Genomic DNA, 25,988 nt, shown 5'->3' with positions numbered 1-25,988 from the left:
CCCTCAAGGATTGAACTGGTTTAGCAGGCCAGTGCTCAAGCCACTGAGCTATCCCTCCCCTGCAGTCTTCTCAGTAGATTGCAGAGATCCTTGTGTCCTGCCCTCTTCAAGAAGAGAATGTTGCCAGCAAAGAGAAGTCAGACTCATTCCAGAGCGTAGGGCTCACTGTTGCCTTCCAAAGTATCCAGGAGGGAACTATTTTGGCTGCATATGCCAAAACCCCCTAACAAATAACAATCCTGTTGTCCAATACAGGTTGTTTGTAATTGGCTAAAAGACAGAAGGTGGCCTAATCTTCTTCCTTGTGTTATGCATGTAAAACTTTTACTGGGTAATTTTTAAACCTTCAGTTTTTCTTGCTTGATTATAGATTTGAGTACTCGTAAACTATTCTGGTATTGCTCTCACTGGGCTGGTGCTGGCCCAAGACCTTTCTCTTCCCCTCATGTCCTTGCTGTTTGTCCTCTACAGAGACCTCTGCATTTTCAGCCACGCTGAACTAGTGCAGGGAATACTTAGAGTATAAATGAGAACTAGGTTACTTCCTAGTAACCAGAGACTTCAGATGACCGTTCTTCAGCAGATCAACCATATAGAGTCCATGTGGGTGGTGCTGCATGAACTTTGGATCTGCTGGAAGCAGTTGCAAGTGCATTTTTAATTCTGACTCATGGCTGCGTATACAGTCAAATGTTGTGTGCATTCATTTTAATATTACTTCATTTATTTCCAAGAATTCTTTCCCTTTTTTTTCTTGTGTAGAATTGCAGGGTATCTTCCCTTCTCCTCTTGTCACTTTCAGTGTCTGTTTCCCTTCCGTCTCACTTCTGGTCTCCTAACAATTATGATCCAGTCCTTTGACAGTGTATTAGAAGTGCTAGCTTTAAATCCAGGTTTGTCTCCTTGGAGTGACATGGAGAGGATGAACTTGAGGAGTTTCAGATGAAGAAAGTTTAAAACTAAAAAAAAAAAAAAAAGAAAAAAAAATTTCTCCTGAAATATTAGAAATCTTGATGGGAATGGGTGGATGAAGCATGGACTGACTAGATTCCTGTCAGTTGGAAGGGGTAAAACTGAAGGCCAAGCACAGCTTTCCAACCTCTTTATCCACACTGTGAACTGTATTCAGTGGCCCAGAAGAGTGCATGGACTCCAAGCATGCCGATCTGTGAATTCTATTCTTGAGGGAGAATAAGGATTTTTTTTTCTCACTTTGAGAGATAAATAACATCCGTGTGTTTGGAAAGAGATGGGAATGAACACAGGACTAGCAGTTTGTGGCATAATGTGACTCTTCCCATCCTTGTTCATCTGTTGTTAGTTGAGTGGTTGCTTTGATTTTTCGTCATTTATATTCTTTTCCATTATGGATGTCTGAAATAACCTAAATTCCTGTAAATACATTATCAAGGAATTGGTAGGCTAATCTTGCTTAATGGACTGTGATCTCTCATAACAAGAAAATATCAGTTGTTGAGGACATTTCTTCCTTCCTATTATGGATCACCAAGGGACTTAAAAGTGGCACTTGGATCAATCAGGCCACCTCTTTCCATTCTGCAAAATAAAAGCACTATGTATGGTGTCTATAGGTGAGCTGTGTGATGTCTGTGTGGGACCCTGTCAGTTTTTTTTGTAGATAAAGGGAATAGCAGTAATACTTTGCACTTCTTCAATCCTTTTTTTAATACATATTGCATGCTTTTCTAAAGTACCTACCACCATTATATCAATGTCATTAAGCCTAATTTTTAGATGGGTAAACTCAGGGCTGGCTCTAGCTTTTTTGCTGCCCCAAGCAAAAAAACAAAAAACAAAAAAACCTGCATGGCGGCCGGAACAGCGAAAAGGGCGGGGAGGGGGCGGGAAACCAACCTGCCGCCCGGCTGGAGCAGCAAACGGGGGGCGGCGGCGGCGCGGGAAACCAACCTACCTGCCGGCTGGAGCAGCAAAGGGGGGGGACAGGAATTCCAGGAAACCTGCCAACCAGTTGGAGCAGTGAAGGCGGGGAGGGGCGTGAAACAAACCGCTGGCCGGAGCGGCGAAGGGAAGAAAAAATAAAAAAAATAAAACAAAAAGGAAAAAAAAATACCTGTGGGAGCGCAGGTGCAGGGGAACTCCCAGCCCTGCAGACCCCGGGCAGCAGAGTGCACACCCCAGCTAGCGGGGGGGAGGGAGAGAGAGAGAAGGGGGCGGCCAGGACTTCCTTAAGCAAGGCGCTCGCCATGCGGCCCCTCCTGCCGTGCCGCCTGCTGGGAGGGCTCCGCGCCGCTCCGGGGGGCAGGCAGGGAGGGACGCGGGCTGCTGTGCCGGGCTTGTTGCAGAACTGGCACCGCTCCCAGCAGCTCCCCTCCTCTGCGCCGCCACCCCCTACAGGGCGGCAGGAGCAGCAAACCAAAAGAAAAAATCCTGCAGGGGCGGCGGAAGCGGCAAAGCGCAAAAAAAAAAAAAAGGATTGGGTGGAGTGCCGCCCCTTGGAATCTGCTGCCACAAGCACCAGCTTGCTCGGCTGGTGCCTGGAGCCGGCCCTGGGTAAACTGAGGCACAGAGTGGTTAGTGACACACAAGGTCATTGTGGTAGTACTGGGAATAAATCCCAGAAGTCTTGACTGCCAGTCTACATCTTACTGCTAGACCACACATACTGCCTTTGGCACAAGCTAGCTGCACACTGTATATATTTTTTAAAATTATTTTCAGTTTTTATTTAAAAAAACACAATAAAATCCAACAAACAAATACAAGACCCTTTCCATGTCTGCTCTGCCTTACTGTTCCATTACCTGTGCACCCAGCAATAGCTTGACCTTTGGGCATGCTCACCACTTCATAATACTGCTCCTGTCTGTAGGAGTCTCGTCTTCAGCCAGAACATGTGGTGCTAGCACTGCAGCCATCTCGCCAATATGTGACTGATGGAAGAGCTTGAGTCACTTTTTCCTCTGGTGCTTTCTTCCATATGCCATTAATCAGAACAAAATTGGGCCATATTTTCAAAAGGCAAATGCATCTGCAGAATTTGAGTTCCTCACATACTTAAGAAAACCCTCACACTTGCCCCCATGTAAATCAGCTAATTTATGGGCAATTGCATGCAATAATCAATGTGTACAGAAAAAACTACCTACGTGGTTATACACAGACTTTGCAACACACTTTCAGAAGACTTTCTTAAAATTGTCCCAAAATGCAAATTATTAACTCAATGTTGCAACTCTATATTTAGGGAGTTTCAGTGCTTATTATTTATTCCATTGGCCTAGAATAGTCTGTTTTGAACACAAGACTGGATTATTGAGTTGATACTGTAAATATATATTCAGGTTACTCTAACAAATATCTAAACAACTACATATGAAACTTCATCTTTCAGCAGCAAAGGTGCGAGAAAACTTGTTCCAATTGTGGCTCTTTTCACAACTGTCAGTGCCTGGAAAAAAGTTATGCCATTTTTGTAAAGTCAGCAGTTAAAACTTAATTATATAGAAGCTTGTGTGAGAATTTATAGAAAATAAAAAGTGTTGAACAGACATGCAAATTCTGACATCTTACGGTGTCTGTATCTGTATATAGTGTTTGTATTTGCATATGATGCAATTTTTTTTTTTCAGGAATGCCCAGCATTGGCCTAATTCTTACTCTGTTCCCATCTGAAGTCTGTGGTAAAACTTCTCCTGGGAGAACATGAAAAACAATGCCCATAGCCACAGAAGGCTCAGGGGCCTAATATATTTTTAATAGTAAAATGGAAAATAACTTTAACCATACATTCCAAGCATCAAAAATAGAGGTCAAAACTCATTTCCAGATGCCTAAATGTCAACCCAAGTGTGCACATTACAGCCCAGCTGGATATAAGGCTTGGCCTCACAAGTCTAGCCACAAGACAAAAAGCCAGAAACATAGAAGCCATCAAGGGTTGCTATTTAAGTTCCCTTTCCTTATGATGATCTTTTAAAAGACTCACTGGGCACTTTGGATAAACATGTTCTATGTTTTGGTTCTAGAAGCCATTTTTCTCCTGAGGGAAAGGTGTCAGTCAGCTTGGGTGTATCTAGCAGTCCTGTAACCATATCCTATGCTGTCCTGTCACCATGCCTCAGCCTGGAGCCACAGGGCCTCCAGTAGGGTTGAGCAGTGAGATCAGTTTACATTCACTGCTTGTTTCTGCCAAAGGGGTGAACTAGTATCTCTGGTGGTGGCGGCTTTGTAGTTTAACTATGAAGCCCCTGGCCAAGTTACCCACTTGGATCAGAGAGGCCAGTGAGCAGTCATTGCGTGACAACTGTGGGCAAGATTTCAACCAGAGATCTTGAAATGGACTCCATTCCCCTTCCAAGCCATCTTCCTTTTAAATATGTAGTTATTTCCTTTATTGCAGTTTCCCCCACCCTCTGCTCTCTCACTCACTCATTCATTCGCTCATATACTCTCATGCTGCATCAATGCATACATTCAGGTGCAAAACCTGAAAAACCTCTAGCACAAGGTGCTGTGTGGGTTTTCTTGGTGGTGGTTTTTCTTAATGGATACTAAAAAAGCACACAGTAAAACGTTGAGTTTGGGGTTTTCCTTTCCCTGTTCAGTATTTGCAAGTTTAGTAGCACCTTTGTATCTAAACGACTGAATGGATAAGGTGGTCAGGCCAAAAGAAATTGGATACCAAACTTTTAAAACACAATGTCATATCAGAGTGCTCGATCCACTTCACAATAAAGAGTTTTAAGAGACTAGCAGGTTTCTCTGTAAAATTCCACCTTCACTAGAGTAGAATTCTGGTGCTAAATATTTCAGTTCAATGCATATGAAATGCTTCATTCTGTGTGTTATCTGCACAAGTGACACGAGATCACCCTCGTTCCTTTTAAGTGAACTCTTTCTAAGATTATAGTGCTGATTGCTAATCAGATGAGAAGGATATGGCAGTGCAGGTCAGATTCACATTGGTGGAGTGGATGCACTACAATAGATCCCAGATTCTAACCCTAAACTTTTTCTCATCTCATCGTGTCTGGATTTTAGGAATAAGAGCCAGTTTCCTAACTGATATCTCAGCAATTCAAAAAGGATTTGAGATGCTGATGAGAAGAGCACCCTCATTAGAAGGATTTCTTTGAAGAAATGCTACTGTATTTGCACAGCTGTATTTACAACTTCTATGTAGCACTGCTTCAGCACTGAGTTAAGAGGGTCTTGAGATACAAGGGTCATGTATGATTGCTAAGCAAACTAATAACTGCTTTAACTTTAGCTTCTGAGTTCAGTCCAAACATTTTCTCCTTACATACTGAAAATAAAGTTTTAGCAATGCACTATTTTACTTGAAAATGTTTATTACTTTAAATTTAGATTTTACTGCTTCAGAGACAGATTTTGAAAGTTAATGGTGTTCGAGTTCTAAAGGAGCAGCATTTGTAATGTGAGTTCTGGCAGTGCTTTCTGAGTCAGCGGATACACAATTTGAATCCCATAATAAGGGGAGTGGCGGGCAAAATTACTCTGAGATATCTTGGAAGTTGCTGCAGCCTAGCTATTAAAAATGACCTGGAATATGCTGCTATTTTTTTTAAAGCCTCTCCATTTTCTGAGCTGTAGATAATCAACTTAAACTATACAGGAATTGGTCTGTCTGCTTAAAGGTGAGAAATGAAAAGAATTTCCTAAAAGAGCCTACAATGGTCTGTGTGATTGAAATCTGAAAAACCGCTGAATAAGGTGCAGAGATGATCTGACTAATTCAGTGTCCATACTGAAAACACAGCCGTACATCCAAGGAAAAGCCTAAGCTTCCAACAGTGCCAAGAGAACACAGTCCAGGTTTGAACTTTTGTTGAGCTTCAAATTAAAACATTGCAACAAATTGGGGAGCAAGTAGCGTGCCTTCCCAGTACTATGTTTTTAAAGAGACCACCAATCTGGTATCCAAGAGTTCTGTCATTTTCTCAGTGCTAGTTGATGTACATCCTCAACCTGACCTATGGGAAGTGGAAAGAGAGAATCAGGAGTCAGACCAATTCAGCTTGATAAAAAAGAGAGACCCTTCTATTTTGGAGAATATTACAGGGAAGGAGGGAAAGGATTGTTGGCAGGACCTTAACCTCCATCTTATCAGATAGCATTAGGGCTCCTCTGTCCCATTACAAGGCTATTTACAAAACATGTAAGAAGCCTCCGCTGTGACTGGTTGTGTTCTGCTACACAATATGAGGTGCAGTGGGCAGAGTCTGAAGATATCGCATCCTTTCTGGCAACTGTTCTATTTCTCCTAGGTTCTTGTATTGTTACCATCAGTTCTACGAGAACCAGTCAGATATAATGTTTTGAGCCTATGGCCCTTGAAAAGCTGTCGGATAGATGTAATTACTCATGTGACTTTGACATCAATATTGTTTTGGTTGCAGACAAAACACTGGTGGTGGCCAAAAAAAACCAAGGAAAAAGGAAGAGAAGATCAATATGCTAGTCAAAGCTAAAGGTTGGACACGCAGTCAACCTGAAAGACAAGTAACTGCAGAAGTTTTTCAACAATGCAAGATGTATTTTATGCTAAAATATTTCTAATAATCTCAGCTTCATGACTGAACTTTTGTGGTGTAAGTAGTTTACAGTAAAAGTCTATCTGGGATGGTGGTACGGTTGGATCTAAAAATGAAGGATGCTGCTTACAGTGGTGTAAAATGAATGGAGAATAAATCAGGAAGGCCAAATCACACTTGGAGTTGCAGCTAGCAAGAGATGTTAAGAGTAACAAGAAGGGTTTCTTCAGGTATGTTAGCAACAAGAAAGTGGTCAAGGAAAGTGTGGGCCCCTTACTGAATGAGGGAAGCAACCTAGTGACAGAGGATGTGGAAAAAGCTAATGTGCTCAATGCTTCTTTTGCCTCTGTCTTCATGAACAAGGTCATGGCACTGGGCAGCACAGTATGGGGAGGAGGTAACCAGTCCTCTATGGAGAAAAAAGTGGTTCAGGACTATTTAGAAAAGATGGACAAGCACAAGTCCATGGGGCCGGATGCGTTGCATCCGAGGCTGCTAAGGCAGTTGGTGGATGTGATGGCAGAGCCATTGGCCATTATCTTTGAAAACTCATGGTGATCAGGGGAGGTCCCGGATGACTGGAAAAAGACTAATGTAGTGCCCATCTTTAAAAAAGGGAAGGAGGAAGATCCGGGGAACTACAGGCCAGTCAGCCTCTCCTCAGTCCCTGGAAAAATCATGGAGCAGGTCCTCAGGGAATCAATTCTGAAGCTCTTAAAGGAGAGGAGAGTGATCAGGAACAGTCAGCATGGATTCACCAAGGGCACATCATGCCTGACTAGCTTAATTGCCTTCTATGACGAGATAACTGTCTCTGTGGATGAGGGGCAAGCAGTGGACATGTTGTTCTTTGACTTTAGCAAAGCTTTTGATACAGTCTCCCACAGTATTCTTGCCAGCAAGTTAAAGAAGCATGGGCTGGATGAATGTACTGTAAGGTGGATAGAAAGCTGGCTAGATCGTTGGGCTCAACGGGTAGTGATCAACAGCTCCACGTCTAGTTGGCAGCCGGTATCAAGCGGAGTACTCCAAGGGTCAGGCCTGGGGCCGGTTTTATTCAATATCTTCATTAATGCTTTGGAGGATGGCGTGGATTGCACCCTCAGCAAGTTTGCAGATGACGCTAAACTGGGAGGAGTGGTAGATACGCTGGAGAGTAGGGATAGGATACAGAGGGACTGAGACAAATTAGAGGATTGGGCCAAAAGAAATCTGATGGGTTCAACAAGGACAAGTGCAGAGTTCTGCAATTAGGATGGAAGAATCCTATGCACTGCTACAGACTAGGGACCGAGTGGCTAGGCAGCAGTTCTGCAGAAAAGGACCTAGGGGTTACAGTGGACGAGAAGCTGAATATGAATCAACAGTGTGCCCTTATTGCCAAGAAGGCTAACGGCATTTTGGGCTGTATAAATAGGAGCATTACTAGCAGATGGAGGGACATGATCATTCCCCTCTATTCGGATTGGTGAAGCCTCATCTGGAGAACTGTCCAGTTTTGGGCCCCACACTGCAAGAAGGATGTGGAAAAATTGGAAAGAGTCCAGCGGAGAGCAACAAAAATGATTAGGGGGCTGGAGCATATGATTTATGAGGAGAGGCTGAGGGAACTGGGATTATTCATTCTGCAGAAGAGAAGAATGAGAGGGGATTTGATAGCTGCTTTCAAAGAGGATGGATCTAGACTGTTCTCAGTGGTACCAGATGACACAACAAGGAGTAATGGGCTCAAGTTGCAGTGGAGGAGGTTTAGGTTGGATATTAGGAAAAACTTTTTCACCAGGAGGGTGGTGAAGCACTGGAATGGGTTACCTACGGAGGTGGTGGAATCTCCTTCCTTAGAGGTTTTTAAGGTCAGGTTTGACAAAGCCCTGGCTGGGATCATTTAGTTGGGGGTTGGTCCCGCTTTGAGCAGGGGGTTGGACTAGATGACCTCCTGAGGTCCCTTCCAAACCTGATATTCCATGAGGGAAATATCTCTGCACAATTCAAGGAGGTCCTGACAATGACACAGGTATTCCCAAAGGCTGTCTCTTCTGTTTAGGTGTTTGCCATAAACTAAGAAGTCAGTGTGTGTTGCCTCTTGAAATCATCCCACAGGGTTCTTACTTTGGAGTCCAGGTGCTTAAGAAAAAAATGTTTGCAAGGTCATTTTGAGATGGCCACTGAAAACTGCAGTCTAACAAGGGCTCATAAGGCACTCTGTACACCTGTCCATCTTGAAGATGCATGTTCAACCACCATGACTCCCGGGTAGCTCTCAAAAACTGTCTTGTCACTCTGGCTTATTGTCCACCTGATTAGTTGTAGACAATTGGGGGGAGATTTTCAAAGACCCCTAGAGTAGTTAGGCACTCATTACAAACGACAGGGAGTTGGGCCCTTACTTTCCTTTTTGCTAGTGATATTTCATAAGAGTCCAGTACCAAGTAGCACAAACCTGGGGTCAACTTAGCCAGTCAATCATTGGATGCCATTGTTGAGGCACTCAAATAAATCTCTGAAGCCGCTAGCAATCAAGAGTGTCTGAGGCATGAGGGTTTTTGTGTGGAGGAGAGGATCACAGTAAGGGGATGAACGTACAGAAAGGGTGAAGACTAGTTCAGCTCCTGTAGTTTTCAAAGCCATTTATCTGACAGGGTTTTGCGGGAAGGTTGGTGTATGCTTCTGAATCTGAATACTTCCCATGCTGTCAGACATCGGTTAGGGCACAAACAAGGCTCCACCCTAGCATGTTGTTTGATAGAATGGTAACCTAGTTTTTCTGTAATTTGCCATTTGTTTGGTTTTACAAGGATAGGGTGTTGGCTTGAACCCACATCCTGGAGGACAAATGAACTACTGGTACTTTCCATCTGCTCCCTACTTTTGACCTGTCTAGCTTGAGTGGCCCTACTTGGAACTAAAGTTCTTGCCAGGATAGCTCACAGGGTCATTGGACTACACAAGCATTCACACCACAGCAAGATGCAGTCCTTAGAGAGAGATTCTTCTGAACGAGCTAAAATGACCATTTTGATTAATTGGCTGGATGAGTTAATTCATTATGTGTGTGATTATTTCTTTGCTACTAGATAGCATCCATCTATCGTTGGAAGCAAGTCTTAATTAGGGCACCTAAGGGTATTTTGTAGGGATTTTTAATTTAGTTGAATCTAAATAGCTGCTGTTACTAAAATATTACGTTCTCTAAACAAATTGTTCCTCACCCTTGACACTCCATTTTATAAAATAATGATTTCAGGAGACAAATTCAGTCCAAGTCTGAGAGCAATATCAGGGAATTGCAAGAAGGAGAAAAGAGTAGAGCTTGGTCAACAACAGTCATTACAATCTTACTTTCACAAAATTTCTTATCTTTGTCAAATATTTTTCAATGGAAGTTTGCTGTGCAGGTCTCAAAGTAGCACTTGGGAAGATGGGAAAAGTCTAAATTGGGAGGGTGTGTGTGTGTTACACTGTACTGTAAAATTACAGTAGACTAGGATTAATACTATCCTCAAGACCAAGAGTCTATACAATATAAAATTACTTCAGCAATGAATGTGATGAATAATATGAAGTTTAATTTGGATAGATCATTCTAATATCATTTGGCCACTTTGAACAATTTTATACTTCACATATTGGGGTTTTGATTTTCAAAACAATTCAGCATTTCACTAAGTAGGAGAAGTAAGGATTTGGACTCTTACTCACATTTGTGTATATAGCCATTAAACATCCAAAGCTAATACGAGTAAACTTTTCTTGTGCCATGGTCACCTCTGATTTTCTGATCGAAAACATAAGTTGCTCATAAATTTAGTTACTTGAATAGGGGTGAACAAAACTGACTTATACAAAATGCTCTTTCTGTGAGACATGAGGAGCAAGCAGCTTCAGTTCCTAACAGATTTCTTGTCGGATGTACTGTAAATGTCCCTTTTTATTTTGGCTTGAACAAATAAAAGGAAGCTGTGAATTTAACCCTCCACAGCATCAGTAGAGAGAGTGATAGTTTGAAAAGCTTTGGTAACTGTGTGAAAGCAACAGGTAAACGAATCTTGTAATTCTGTTTTAGGTTACAAATTCAGTAATTGTAAGTAAGAAGATGAAATGTTTATAAATGCAGCAAAGAATCCTGTGGCACCTTATAGACTAACAGACGTTTTGCAGCATGAGCTTTCGTGGGTGAATATCCACTTCTTCTTCACCCACGAAAGCTCATGCTGCAAAACGTCTGTTAGTCTATAAGGTGCCACAGGATTCTTAGTCTGGTTCTGTAGAAGCAGCAAACACGGCTACCCCTCTGATGTTTATAAATGTGACTATTTGTCTAGAACACACTGAACGGAACTTGGACCAGAGCTTTCAATTAACTTGAGATAAAGAGCGTTTCTTTTTAATTATCAGTCCAAAGAGCAAGTGTTCAAGGCAATAGCCTCCCTTCTATGGCAACAGCCCAGCACAGTGACACTTTCACATGTACAGGAGGGATCCAAAACAGGCAGGAGTAAGAACAGGACAACATAAAATACCTGATTTAGGAGATCTTATGTAGCTTTGTCAGCAATGAATTGAGAGGGAAACTGAACCATTGTCAAGCTTTCATATATACCTCTACCCCGATAGAACGCGACCCGATAGAACGGTAAAGCTCTGACACGCTTCTCTGAGCAGCGTGTTAAGGGTGTTGGGCTAGGCCAGGCCTGAGGGGTTTGATAAGGGGCAGTCAGGGGCTCCCCCCCAGGATTTGGGGGGAAGAAGCTGTGGGAGGGCACTTCTTGGGGCCCCGCAGTCCCAGAGTGGCCCAGGGGATTAGCGGGGGGCCAGGATCAGCCGGCTCTGCTTCCCTCGCCCCAGCCCCAGCTGTGTTGCTCGGGGGAAGGGATCTCCCCGCCCCCCTCACCAGCAACGGCCGAAGCGTAGCAGCCCGGCCCCAGCCTGCTCCACACTGCCAGCTCCCGGCCACAGCACCCCGCTTCCCGCCACAGGTCAGTGCAGGACCTTTCCCCAGCTGCCCCCCCAGCGACGTGGCTGGGGCCGGAGCAAGGGAAGTGGAGCGGGCTGGGGTGGGGCCACGTCGCTCCGCTTCCCGCCGCAGGTGAGTGCGTGGGGGCATCCTTTCCCCAACCTCTCTGCACCCACCGACGGCGGGAAGCGGAGCGCCCTAGCTGGGAGCTGGCAGGATGGAGCGGAATGGGGCCGGGCTGCTCCGCTTCCCGCCACTGCCGGTGAGTGCTTGTCAGGGGGCAGGGAGGGGTGGATGGGGTCAGAGCAGTCAGGGGACAGGGGGCTTGGGTAGGGGGTGGGATCCTGGGGGTGATTAGGGATGAGGGTCTCTGGAGGGGGCGGTCAGGGAACAAGCAACGGGGGCGAGGGGCAAAGCAAGTTTGATATAACGTGGTCTCACCTATAACGCAGTGAGATTTTTTTTTTTTCTTCTGCGGATCGCGTTATATCGGGGTAGAGGTGTATTTGTATCTGATATACTTCAAGTGGCATATTGTGTGTCTTGCATAGTAGTATAGACTCTCTCAATTATCCATTGTGATGCTACTGCTTTTCTTCTGGCTCCCACCTTCATTTATAGTTTGACTCTTACTGCAAACTTGTCATTTTTTAATATCCCTTAAAAATACTTTTTAGACAGGCAGGAATTCAGATATTGCAGTTAGACTTAATGGGCCAAATTCTGCCTGGCATTGTGCCACCCCTTTGACTACAGAACTTGACCTAGGGTATGTAACAATGCATTCTGGGGGCTCTTTTGAATAAGAGAGCTGTCTGATGGAGCTGGTTTTGGGATACCAAGTGGTTAACTAGATGTTCTGTTTTTGAAATGATTTGGCTTGCGTTTCAGGTGGTCTTAGGATAAGCAAGGAAAATAATCCATTCATGTAACTGCAAGTGATATTTGTTTCTATGGTGAAACTGTGATGAGGGAAGTGCAGATACCATCTAATAGAGAAGAGAATATAAAACTGATACTTTGACTTCCTACTCCTAACTGCAGCTTTGGCAATGTGTTTTTTTTGGAGGGGGGTGGGGGGGAAGGGAGCAGCAGCAGAAATGCCAGAGGAAACTAGTCTTTTAATTTTGAAAAGGGATTTTAACTGCTTGCTTTACCGTCTTGTGTTTTCTAAAATCTACAGAGTGTCAAGATTGTGGGTGAGAAAGTAGTGTAAGGCAAACTAAATTCACAGGAAGGTTGGTCTTTGCTCCAACACAGCTTGCGGTCATTGCTAGTGCGTGTGAATGCAGGACCAAGCAATGTCAAACTTATTTTGTGACGTGTAAATGATCATCTTGCAAAGGGCAGCAGAGAGTATGTTTGATCAATAAACCACGATTCCTTCATGGAGACTGCTTTGATTTGTAGCAATTTCTGATTCATGTATACAATGCGTAGTTACTGGATGACCTACAAGTTTGTATTAAAGACATAATTTAGCACAGCATGGAGTGGCAGTGAGGATGACTAGTGCTGTGTGGAAGGTCACATTCAAGGTTTGAGAACAGTTCAGTTTGCCTCTGAACTACTGATAGAACTGCTTTGATAAACATTTTATTTCTACAGCATGTTTTAATATTCCTGTAATGAGGACTGCGTTATTTCGAGTCTCTTTTTTAATTCATCACAGAAATGAACTGTACAAACGAGCAATTTGTGATCTGAAACCAGCCCTTAATATGATTTCTGCAGGTTGTGTGTTAAAACAAAATACACAATTTGAGTAAAGTGTTGTTATGGTAGTTTAATAATCTCTAGGTTGAATCTTTGGATGAAAGTCTTGACAACCATCGCTCTTTAGCTTACGGATGTGGCTTGGACTTGCCCTTTTGATAAGTTGTTTTTAGACCACATGCTCCACTCAATGGTTGCTGCTGCTCCTGGGATAATTGTGCACTATCTAATGCCTGATAATGGAATGAAAGGAATAGGCTATAGAGGTGCCCACATGAATCAGATGTGACCTGCAGTCACGGTTCTCTCTGTAACTACAGGGTGAGGGCACAGCTGATCAGCTCCAGGCTGTTATGGGTGAGATAAAACAAGCAGGTTTTCTCCATCTATTAAGGAGAATAAAAGCATGAGCAAATATTGGCTTTTTGTGCTCTTAACTTGTATTAAAAAGTGTATCTGAAATTAGGTGGGGCTTTCTAGCCAAAGTAATAGCCTTGCTTTACGATATAACAACCCCCTTAGGTGTATGCACCATCCTGGTGAAGCCGTTGATGATTGAGGCTTGGCTTCATGGATGACTTTTAGACGCTTAGAGGTTGCACTTTACTGTGGGGCTGTGTTTGAGTTCTGCAGAGTAATCAAAGTTGTTTTAATATGCCCCAGTCAGCCAATGCTTAGACAAAGATGGCATGGTGGCTCTGTAATTTATTAATAATGTATGTTGCCTGGTTATTGGGATGTTTTCTTTGTGACTGTATTGATTTAGTTTGATAGGAGTCTGTCTGGTAAAACAGGCAGGAAGGAAAAGAATGAAGATAAGCCACCTCTCAAACACTTGAGAATTGCTAAGGAACGATCCCAGATTTGTTGGCTTCAGGACTGTCTTAATCTCCAGTTGAGGCTACAGAATTAATTTGGACCACAAGTGTTGAAGTGTGGGAACACAGAACAACAAAAGATCTATAATGGGACTTAAAAGGGTCAGTGTCTCTCTCTCATGCAGTAGTAGTACAGGGCAACTAGACTGAAATATGGACCTGCTGAGGGTGTCTGAAGAAGTTAGGCCTGCCTAGGTTACCATCAGGTAAGAGACATGGATGTGGAATGTTAAAAACCTCTTTAAAAGCTTAGTTCCTACTGGTAAAATAAACAATTACTTTTGTTTTAAGAAGGCAGTTTGATTACAGACCACTGGTCAGCCTCCCAACGGGAAGACCCACAGGTGCCAGAACTCATTTGGAATTGCAAGATAGGAACAATTGATATGCAGGGTACTGTAGCCGAGGGCCCAGTTTAAAAGTGAGAAAATTGCAAAATTTTACCCAGGGATAGATAAAGGCACAAGACATCAGACCTAAGGGGGTGTACACAGGGGACAGAGGTGCAGCTAACTCTGCAACAGTGACATTTCACTCTCTGCTGCAACTGTCTGCAAAACAAGGAAGAGGATTAATGAAAAAGGGTGACCACAGAAGGAAGAGGTGACTCGACAGTTTTAAAGGGTTCCTGCCAGAGAGATTGCGAATAGAACTGATGTATGCAATAGCCAATGATGATGCTTGTCATAAGTGAGCTTAGTATTAATTCATGCTAAGAAATGAAACTCTGACTTTCGAAAGGTGCTATTCTACACTCATTTTGATAAACCGATTAAGGGAACTTCTGTACTAAGCATCATCGTTTCTGCATCCTCAAGAAGCTGTTAAATGTGAGCGTTGATACTTGACAACCTTCTTGATTGTCTTCTGGTGTTAATAGTTTCCAGTGTGTAACTTGTGTAATACACTAAGGTTTTATTTTCTAAACAAGATCCATCCCATTTAGGTGTAACTATGGATTGTATTTTCTAAATGGACAACGTACCTAATTGTCCCTCAGTAATTGAGAATCTCCACTCATTGATATATTTTGTTTTCCACAACCAAATCTCCGTACAACTTTTCATGACTGATGTACCTGAGTATTCGGATTCTAATATCTAAACTGTATTGTTAAATCTATTCACCTAAATTTGGGTTATTGCTGATTATGTACTCTATGTATCATATGACTTTTAAGAACTAACTTTATTTGTGGATAACCTAAGCACTATACCTAGATATACAGACACTCTTTTCCCAACCTATGTATTATATACTTTTTTTTAACATTAGCTTTAATAAAAATTTTAAATCTAACTTGTTGCAGAAATGTTTCCCTTATCATACTGCATTTTACAGGAGATTCTGTCCAAGTTCTTTAACTACACGTTGCCTGAGGAAGTTTTATAAAATACTTAACTGCAAAGTCAGTCAAGTGCAACCTGCAAAAGAAGAAGAAAATCCTTCTGATTTCAGGCTGCCTTAGGGAAGATATTGTGGGGTGTTTGAGAGAGAAAAATATCCATCCGTGTCTCCAACACAGAGGCTTGGTAGTCTAATAAGCTTATGCCTTAGCCCTTCACATGGGATATGCTCATACAATGGATATCTATGATAGGAGTTCATGTTCTAGAAAAGCACCTGTGAGAACTAGGATTTGGGATTCTTTTAAGCAGTTTTACAGCGTTTTCTTAGTACAAACCCTGGGATGAAGGCTTGAAAATTGGGGATGGGGGATATGTAATGTAGTAGGTGCTGCTGGGTAGGAGAGATAGTGGCTGAAATGACATTCAGTAGGATTGAATCCATGTGCTGAGAACTGAACTTGTTTCTGTTCTCTGAATGCAGGTTGTCATATTTACTGTAACCTATGTATGCATAGCACTTCAGTGCCATACAAACAGTAAGCCTTCCTTTGTGACAAGGGCTGTAGTGTCTTACACATGGAGAATCTGAGATACAGAGAGATAAAGTGACGTGCTAAGGCCATAGATTACGTAAGTGGGAGAGCTGGGGGATCAGGTCTCTTGGTTCCTGGCTTCCAGCTCAAGGCTTAGTCTGCTACACCACTTTGCATCAAACTTCTGCAAGGGTTCATTTCCAACCCAGAGTACTGTCTGAATAAAAACAGCTAGTCTTCATGGAGATCTTTACTTCGTGGCAGAATTATACTCGTATAGTTATGTCCTGTGGGGACGTTCTTATTCTGGAATAAGAGTGTCGTTTTTCTGTTTATCTTGTATCTCTTTCAGAGCAGCCTGCACCCACTGTTCAGGACTTGAGTGATATGTGGAGCCTTTTAGAAAGAAGCCAAGCTGCATACTGTATGAAGATAGAATCACTGTCTATGTTCAATAGTATAATTCTAATTTTAACTCAATAGGTTACAAAGGAGCTTTTTTGAGAGCTTTTGTATACTGAATTTTAACATTGGGCAGGGGAAGGGAATTCACTTAGTTCAGGAACATTTGGCAATCTGAGTTTTTGGTTTTTTAAAAAAAACCCACAACTTGCATGCAGGCATGAGTAAAGTGTGCATTTGCACAGCTCACAGTAACCTCAGTTAAAGCTAACCCTGGGGCCCATCAGACTTGTAGTTGGCCACTTGCCTGCACAGTTTTTGCATGTGCATTTGGATGTGGCTGGCTAAAATAGGGCTCCTAAATTCTCCCTTTCATTTCTGCGTGGTGCTCCTATTGATGAACTGAGCTGCAATGCAAGATATGGGGGAAATATCAGCAACAAACCTTGAGGAAGAGAAGCAAAGTTAGAACAAGTATAATTGCCCAATAAGCAGTGGGTGTAACTCCAGCTCGTTGCTCTCATTTTCTGCGTCCCAGAGAGCTTTCTCAGTTGTTATAAAATAACTTCTTTATCTTCAGTGATTTGAAAGGATACATTAAGAGGATGATGTTCTGTAATGTAATAGATCTCTAAAGAGAGAGTCACGTTGGGAGGCATTGTTACAGCTCAAGTGGTCCGATAAAGCATTTCTATGCTCTAATCCTATTTCAGAGGCTGGGATTTTCAGTATAATTCATGCTTTGTAACAAATAGCCCTCTAAGGCTTAGTTTTGTCTGCAACTGGATTTTTGTAATAAGACTGACTTAAATCAAAGAAAGTGGTAATTGTACCTGCACATCAGTAACAGGAGTTGCCTCTGTAATTACTGAGGCATACAACAATCACGTAGGTGGACAAACACTTCTTTTAATCCCAGATTAGCATGCTCTTTCTAGTTTTAACTGGGCTGCTTCTGAGCTGGTAGCAAGAGGACTACTGCTCTGAACTCTGTGCTCATGTTTTTTATTGCTCTAAGTGGGGAATCCTGCTATCAGTTTGTTTTTTGTTTTCACACAGATCTTGTTTTTATAGGCAAATGTTCCGCTTTCTGTCTGCGCTCCATGCTGGCTTCTCCTGAAATGAGATGAATTTGCTGTTTATGCATCATTTGTGCTTTGGATGGCTTATCTTTACAGTGAGACACGCAACATATTTGCGTCAAAGGTTTTGTGGAGTCTGTCATGGTTCAGAGCAGCTGCACCTATATCTCCCCTCCCACCTCCTGGTTAAAAGGGAGGTGGGAATGGCTCACAGGTAAGGGAAAATCTAGGGGGTGTGCTGAAGAGTCCTGACAGAGCAACCCTAAGAGCAGCCAAGTCTGGGGAGAAGGTCTGAGCCGATTGTTGTACCTTATCTGGTAATAAAGCCAAATCCAGGAAACGGATGGATTTGGATTTCATACTGTGGCATCCCTTGTGGAATAGTTTGGAAAGAGATTTGGAAAAGTGCTTGTATATCACCTCCTTAATTACTACATTGCAAAACAACCTGAAGTAATCCCCCACCCCACCTCACCTCTGTAGTTGCAAGGATAAAAATGAGTAACAGAATTATGGTGAATTTACTGCGGGGTCTTTGTCACCCTACTCCTCATTTAAAAAACAGGCAGCATAGATTAAAGTATCAATCTCCTGGTTTTTTTTTCAAATACCATTTTTAAGTATATCGCTGTCTTTTCTCTTTAGAAATACAGAACCTTGTTTTAGACATGATGCCAACTTTAAATTCTTTCCTGCCACATAAGGAATTCTTCATTTACTTGGAGTTATCTGTGAGACTTTCACTGAGACACTTGGCTGAAATATTTTAAGTAATTTGCAGAATATATGATTGTTCAGTAGGTACAGAAATGTGAATACCTGTATATGTCAGAGCTCATTTACCCTGGCCAAGTAAGTTTTTCATTTTGATACTTATTTTCGGCCCAATATGCCAGCAACACAATCCATAGCATATTATTTAAGATAATTTTTATAGCTTTTGTAAGCAAGACATGCTCTCTTGCACGCAATTCCAGTTTGTGATAGTAAAGCTCTTCCTGCCTAGAGGTGGAGTTTCATGTGAAGGAGAGATAGCAACTTTTACTTGGACTCTTGTGAGAAATTTTCCTGTTAGAAGTAGCCTATGTATAAATCAGTGGTGCAGACAAATATAAAATGCCGCGGTAGCTTGTATCTTGTAATGCCTTTCTTCCAGGTTTTCAAAGAGCTTCCCATGCACTAGCTACTTAATACTTAGAAAAGTAGGTGAGCAGTATGGTAACCATTTCACAGCTAAGGGAAACAAGCACATATGTGCCCAGATTCACATATTGAGAATGTAGTGAAGCCACTAGTAGAACTCAGGTTTCCTGACTTACAGCCCCTGTTCTAATGGCTATGCAACACTTCTTCCTTTTTGGGGGTGGCATTCATAAGGGATTGTAAAATTAAAGTCTGCATGAGAAGATGTTATGGGCCTGATCTTCCTAAAATGTGTGCACACAAAACATGCTTGTAATTGCAGGCCCATACAGTTACACAAGGGCCCCACTGGGCCTCGCAGAAAGCACTGAACTCTTCAGCTGCTTCCACGTGACATGTGGATGGGGAGAGATGCAGTACGATGTGAATGACAGGTGAAAATGTATGATCTTGTCTCTTATGAGAATTCTGCAGCAACAAAGCTTTTTTCATATCTTCAACATCATCACTCTTCACACTTGTCATTCTGCTTATTACAGTATATTATGAGCTTCTTTAAAGAAACAGAATAGCACACTGCCCTCTTGACAGGTAGAACAATTATTAGAACTTCAAGTACTTATTACTTGAAGTGGTGAAATCAGAACAATTACTCTGTCCTGGCTTCCAGTCTCTTGCTTGAAATAATTACATTGCTTCTCTGTTTTCAGAAACAGCTGCAGTTTTTGTTTTGAATGCTGATGGTCATTCCTTTTCCATTGTCCTGCTCTTACAACTTTGTACCTTTACCTTGTAATTGGCTGTTGTTCTTTTTCAGACGAAAAGTAACTAACTGGTGTCTTTCCATCCACAGAAAGGGCCCTCATCAGGGACTGACAGAGTGAAGAAAGGTGGATCCTATATGTGCCATAAGGTAAAGCTAAAAGACTTACAGCAAACCTCACTGGTTTAGCTGTCAGGCTGTTGTTAGTAATTACTGTTTTCTAATTTTGGCTGCATTTATTTGTGATTATCTAATGAGACTAAGCTGAAATGAATATATTAGCCTATTAGTACATAATAGGAACCTGATGTATGTTACGCAGGAATAGTTCAAAAATTCTGCATAAACATTATATGGCTACATTTTTGAATTGCTCAGATAATTATCATGGTAGTACCGTTGAAAGGATATTTAAGTATCTCAATGAAGCAAAGTCATGTTCCCATATTACCAGAGGTGATAAAGTACCAGTTTTCCATATCTAGAGATATGATCTCAGAATTTAGCTGTCCCGGCTCCATAGGAGACAGTAGCTAATTTTGCCACTAATCTCCATCTATTGGTCTAGTTAATGCCACTTCTAGCAACGTCTAGGTTTGGCATGATGCTAACTTGGTTGTAGAGGCTCCACATTGTTCAGTGCAACAAACATTCTCTTACAAAGTTAACCAAATCAATATTGTATTGTACCATTTTACCCTGGCTTGACATGAGAGCGGTCAAAAAGAGAATTTACTTTTTGCAAATGTTGTCAGATCCAGGCTTGCTAAGTTATTGCAATGTGAGTCATTAATGGTTACTTCACTCAACCAAATATTGTCCTGTAAATGATGGAAAAGTCCTCAACTGCTGGTACTTCCCACATATCATATGTGCTCTCCTGAGTACTCTGGAGACACCATTGTACTATGTCCTGTCCTCTACCATTCCATTCCAGACCTTGATGATTGTTCTCATTGGAGGAAAGGAAATCTAGCTTCTCTTCCAGAAGATGGTGTAATTTATGGTTCTTGGATGACTCTCAACCATTTTCAGTATGCACTCTTGAAGTCAACACATAGTATTCAGTGTTTTGTTGAGGTGTGTGTGTGTGTGTGTGTTTGGGGGGGGAGTTGATTATGTTTTTATTATAGCAAATATTACTAGAGATCTTGGGGGCTTCCATACAGTTTTTTTCTGACCAAAACCTTCCTTTTTAGAACAGATCTTAAATAAAACCTTGTGGTGCCCAGGAGTCAATTAGATGAGAATAACTGGAGTTGTTCTCTCCTCCTTTCCTAAAGCATCTTAATGTTTAAATGTTTAGGAACCTTCTACAGGTTAAGCAGATGTACTTATAAGTGCAAAGGCTTTTGACAGTGCACATCTTATTTCTTAAGACTTTTGAGAGAACATGGACTTTTTGGAGTTTCCATTTTATAAAAAGGTAAATGTGCCTATGTTAAAACCACTTATTTTATAAAGCATGGTAATTTAAGCAATATCTGATGATGACATTTGATCACAAAATTACTCTAGTTGTTGCTAAAATTAGCAAGTAGTCATGGAAATATGCAAAATAACATTCTCCAGAATTCAGTGTGTTGCCTTTTTTGCTGTAAAGCCAAAAATTCAGTATTCGAGAAGGGAGCTAGTATTCCTTTTCGTTTAATACTCATGTTTCCAGAATTGCGGAATGTGGCCAATGCTCGTGTTCTTTCTGTAGTTTTCTTGCAGGTAGTTCTCTACCATGTAGTTTTCTTGCATTTTGGGAGCTGTAAGCATTAAATCAACTAAATACTGGTGAAATAGGAAAATTTAAAAAAATTAATTCTACCTAATCTGAAAACATGTTCTCCACAATTGCAGATTAAATTGGTTCAGGATAGTACTACTTAAACTGTGTTTTAAATCGGAATTAGTGTAAGGAATGAACACGTATAACTGTGCCTTACTATGTTATATACAGTGAATAGGCATATTTCACTGTCAAGAACTAAATTATCCTTGGTTTTTAAACACCCTCCTGCCTCTGTCTTGATGGGGTAGTGATATGCCCAAATCCAGCAAAATAAGGGGTAGGAATAGCTTTGCACTGCACCTTTCATATGCCAATCATCTCAAGGCACAGTTGTTAGTTAGATCCTGGTGATGCAGGAACTGTGTAGGTAAATATAAAAATGTCAAGTATTACTGAATTTGTGAAAGTGACTGCTATGGAGACTCTGCAGTAGCTCGCACACAGTGTTGTGGATTAGAATGCAAGATTAGAGGGAGGAAATATTGGAACGATCAGATAGGTTTATCCTTCACTCATTTTGTAAATTGCAATATAGACTTCAGATTGCTTCTGGACAGTTGTCAGAGACTGGAGTTAGTCAGGATCAAATCCCTATGGCATTGTAGCACCTCCATCTTCTCTACCCACAAGCGCTTTCCCTCGGGCTGTACTAGCTTTCCACTTGTTCAAGTCTAAATCCTAGTTTAGAAGCTGAACTCACAAGTTCAGAGGTAAGAGTGCTGCCAGCTGAGCCAGGCTGATGTGAAGGAAGCTTGAGCCTAACTCTCTTTTGCAAGTTTGTACACCTGGAGTCCTACCACATTGCCTTGCCAGTAAATCGTGTTAGCTGCAAGAATGCTTGTGGAGCTTATGATTATGTCAGGATCCTGAAATGACTCCATGCTTGCAGAGATGAATGGGTGCAAAAAACTTTCCTTGTGTTAGATAGGTTCCCCAAAAGGGGAAGTGGTCAAGCCTCACAGGAACAGGGGAGGAGGCAGATGGTCCCAGTAGGGGCGTGGGCTAATAAAGTATTAATTTTCTTACTAATAGTAAAACTAGAAAAGCTTTGAGAGGATTTGGAAGCAAGAATATGACAAGTGGAGAAACTGAGAGAGCTTCAGAGAGTTTGGGAGGGCTGTTAGTCTGAGCGATGGGACTCATTGCTTGTTCTTTCCTCCCAAAGACTAACATTTCACTAATGCTGTGGTGAAGGATTAATTGATTCCACATGAAAGCCTTTTTGAAATGTTACTCAATCTCATGTAAACATTCAGTCCAGTGATGTTGCATCTCTTCGCAGAGAGAATTTAACAGGAAGCAATAACTAGTCTCTCTCTCCTCCCTCTGCCCTCCCCCCCCCCCCCCAAAAAAAATTGAGTTTTGAAACTGGATAAACCCCATTCTGGAATTCTGTAGCTGCGTTTATTGAACTTTATTGTAAATATTTTCTTAATCTATAAAATAGATTGATGCTCCAGCTGTTTTATGAATATTTTCAGTGTCCATCTTAGACCAATGTTGATACTCCGTGCACTGCTAGTTATGAAGGATTGAGCCTAAGAGTTCAAACTTCTAAAGCCAAGCCACTTTAGTCTTTCTCCAAAGTTTGCATTGTAAGAAGTATCTTGTGTATTACACTTTCATCACCAACATGCTGTATATTTCCAGGAAAAATTATTCGGCCTGTGAGGAAACTTATATGGACAAAAGGGTATATCAAAGTGTAAGACTAAGAAGCCAAACATATGGAAATCTAGTTGCTACCCTGTATAACACCAAATGTATTTATATTGCTTCATTCATAAATAGCGACAAGGTGTAATGCCAGGGCTTATCTGAGTGAAAGGGGAGTCATCAAACTGAATATTTTAAAATAGACTAATGAGAAAAATAACTTTCTGATAGAGCCCTCCTTTTAGCAGCATGTCCTGAAACTTTATGGATTTCTTTTTCTTTTTTTTCTTAAACAGCAGAAAAGACTTTATTTCTAAGGGTCTCTTCAATTAGTCATTTTTTCTCGTTAACTGACTAGAGAGGGAAATAGTGAAACTGACTGCACCCCACCTACTAACAAATGCAGATAGTAAAACTGATGTGTAAATACATCCTCTGCTACTTTCATTTTTAGTAATCTTCATTGTCACTTGTAAAAATACACTTGTCACAAATGGTGTACTGTGTAACTTTCAGTTTGAGAAAGCTCCTTTACACAACAGGAATGTGTGGGGTGATGGGTAGTTGAAGAGAAACTGGTAAGAGATGGAGCTTTCAGCTTGGATAGCAGTGAGAGACTTGAAATTTATTTCTGAAGTGTTTGATTACTACCGTCCCACAATAGCCCTTCAAGTCTTATTGATTTAACTCCCAGCTTCTGGCATGAACAACAGCTGTGCCCCCAAACTCTGTTCATGTTACACTAAAAATATGTCCCTCCTTTGTGTATTTGTTCAGATTAAAAACAAACCCATTCCATTCCTCTCCGTCTCAAAGCCTGGAGCTGGTAAATCATCCTCATAATTAGATTAAATTTCCTGTGAGAATGTAAGGTGAAATCAATGTCACACGTTAATTAGCAGCTTTGATTAAATTAACACTGGAATAGAATCTTCTTTACTGATGAATAATGTGACCCATTTTAAAGGCTTTTAAAGATTCAAGTCTTTTTTTAGGTGTTAAAAGTAGGCTGTGTATTAAGACCAAAAAATTGTATAGTACAAAGGATTCTGTATTAGATGCCTTATAAAAGCCATTTAAAAACTCCCTTTAGAGTTGGCAAAGGGGGTGGGCGTGTGTGTGTGTGTGTGTGTGTGTGAGAGAGAGAACCTTGCTAAATGACCACTTTATTTTCAAAGCAGATAGTCTTGTAAAATCTAGTATGATGCTGCTTCTTGCAGTATGATGAGTTGCACAGAGCCCTCTGTAGCATGCATGGCAGTTACCGTACACAGTATTTTTGCTCAGGGGAAAAACTGTTCTCTGGGTTCATAGTTTGTACCTGTATCAAGAACTATAGCTTGAATTAGTGGGGGAGGGATAACTCAGTGGTTTTGAGCATTGGCCTGCTAAACCCAGGGTTGTGAGTTCAATCCTTGAGGGGGCCATTTAGGAATCTAGGGCAAAATCTGTCAGGGACAATACTTGGTCCTGCTGTGAAGGCAGGGGACTAGACTCAGTGACCTTTCAAGGTCCCTTCCAGTTCTATGAGATAGGTATATCTCTATATTTTATTTAAATTTCTCCTGAGGTGGAGGCACTTGACAGTTAATGGAGGTAAACCCCAATGAACTGTCTCCACACTGAATGGGCAAAACTTGACTGCACTGAAGTTTGGGTATACAAAGGAATCCCCTACTCAGCCTATGAGCCTAGAATATAAGCCACTACAAGGTAGTAAAATATATTTACCTGTCTAGAAGGCAGCCTGTCCCCGTTCCCTTGTTCTTGTGACTTTCCTTCATAGGCAGAGAGACATGGAATTTCAATTCAGAACTAGTAGTGATTATTTTATAGCAATGCAACATCTGAAGAAGGTGTTCATAATGTCAGATAACTGATGGGCCATAATGTTTTGAATGGCACAGACAAACACCTTCAGGCTGGAATTTCATGAGCAGCTTAAGCAATTATTATGTTCACAGCCTGCAAATGTGGGCTTGTCTACATAAACAGTTTGTGGCAAGCTGGGGTGTAAATCTACTCTAGTCTGCTGCAAAGTAATAAATGTCCATGTGGACCCTGCTGTCACAGGGTATGTCTACACTTGCCAATGACTTTTTGCGGTGAAACTCTCACTGCAAAGAGAAAACCACCTCCACGAGAAGTGTACAGCTCTTACCGGTGATGCTTTTGTGGTGGTGTGCAAGGGAAGACGCGTTCTTCCTGTTTACACAGCTTTTAACCTCCGGAGGCTATCCCACAGTGCCTAGGTGACCACTCTGTCCAGCAGCTCTGCTGCTGTGATGCCAGGTAAACAGACATCCCCTGTAAAGCCCTGGGAACTTTGAAATTCTCCTTCCTGTTTTCTTGGCAAGTGCTCACTTATCTGGTCAGGTGACAATGCCTGCTCCAGGGAGCAAATGATCCCCTGCTTGGAGCAATTTTGAGCTACTGGAGCTGATCAGTGTTTGGGGAGAGGAGGCTGTGCAGGGACCCAGGATGCCCCACACCCCACACCCACACACACTCACTCTCTCTCTCTCTCTCTCTCTCTCTCTCTCTCAACAAGACCTATCCTCAAAATGGAGAGAGCTGCACTGTGGAATAACTGCCCTCAGTGCACTGCTCTCATCTGCGATGGAAGTGCTGCAAATGTAAACTCTGATGCCTGTGCAAGTAAGTGAGTACACAAACCAGCGCTTTTCTTTCACCGGTTCACTATCACCGTTGAAACTGAGAGCACAAAAACTCTGCAAGTTTAGACATAGCCACACAGAAAAAGTTCTTTGCTGTGCTCCGATCTACTCCCATTTCAAAGTGGGGTTGATCAAAATGCACTACACAACTTCTAGCGTGTGACTGCAAGGTCTACATGGACACTTCAGTATGTGGCAGGATATTACTGATTTCTTAAAACCCAGAACTTTAACACACAAACCAAAACACAGAGAGGAAAACAGGCTGCTCTGTACAGCAGAGAAGCACAACTCACCCCCATCTTATTCTAGACTGGCTCTGCAGACTGACTGCCTGAAAATCCAGATCACATGTTTCCCGACTGAGCACCTAGCCTGAAAGAAGGACCAGGAAAACCCTTGAGAGTTTAAAGTGATCGTTTATAATTTTAACACAGTTTTCAATATACTACAAGGCAGTTAGGTGCCCAAATCCCAAAGAAATTCAAATGGGAGTTGGATACTTAAATTACTTACTT

General features: G+C 41.9%; 1 protein-coding gene across 5 annotated transcripts in view; it reads left to right on the top strand.

The window, feature by feature from the left end:
• The window catches only part of SUMF1 (sulfatase modifying factor 1), a 72,569-nt gene that overhangs the window by 39,348 nt on the left and 7,233 nt on the right, over positions 1-25,988 (top strand). For 3 of the 5 annotated variants that reach the window (XM_045025248.1, XM_045025252.1, XM_045025249.1), the window contains exon 8: positions 19,447-19,506. In XM_045025248.1, the coding sequence (XP_044881183.1) occupies positions 19,447-19,506 (60 nt within the window). Of the gene's footprint in view, positions 1-1,502; positions 1,592-6,401; positions 6,535-19,446; positions 19,507-25,988 lie in introns of those variants that run through there. The other 2 variants (XM_045025250.1, XM_045025251.1) reach the window with 2 other exon arrangements.

The sequence above is a fragment of the Mauremys mutica genome, chromosome 7, assembly GCF_020497125.1.
Source record: "Mauremys mutica isolate MM-2020 ecotype Southern chromosome 7, ASM2049712v1, whole genome shotgun sequence".
Classification (NCBI taxonomy): Eukaryota; Metazoa; Chordata; order Testudines; family Geoemydidae; genus Mauremys; species Mauremys mutica.
The sequence above is the reverse complement of the archived record's forward strand: the minus strand, read 5'-3'. Positions and strand labels throughout refer to the sequence as shown.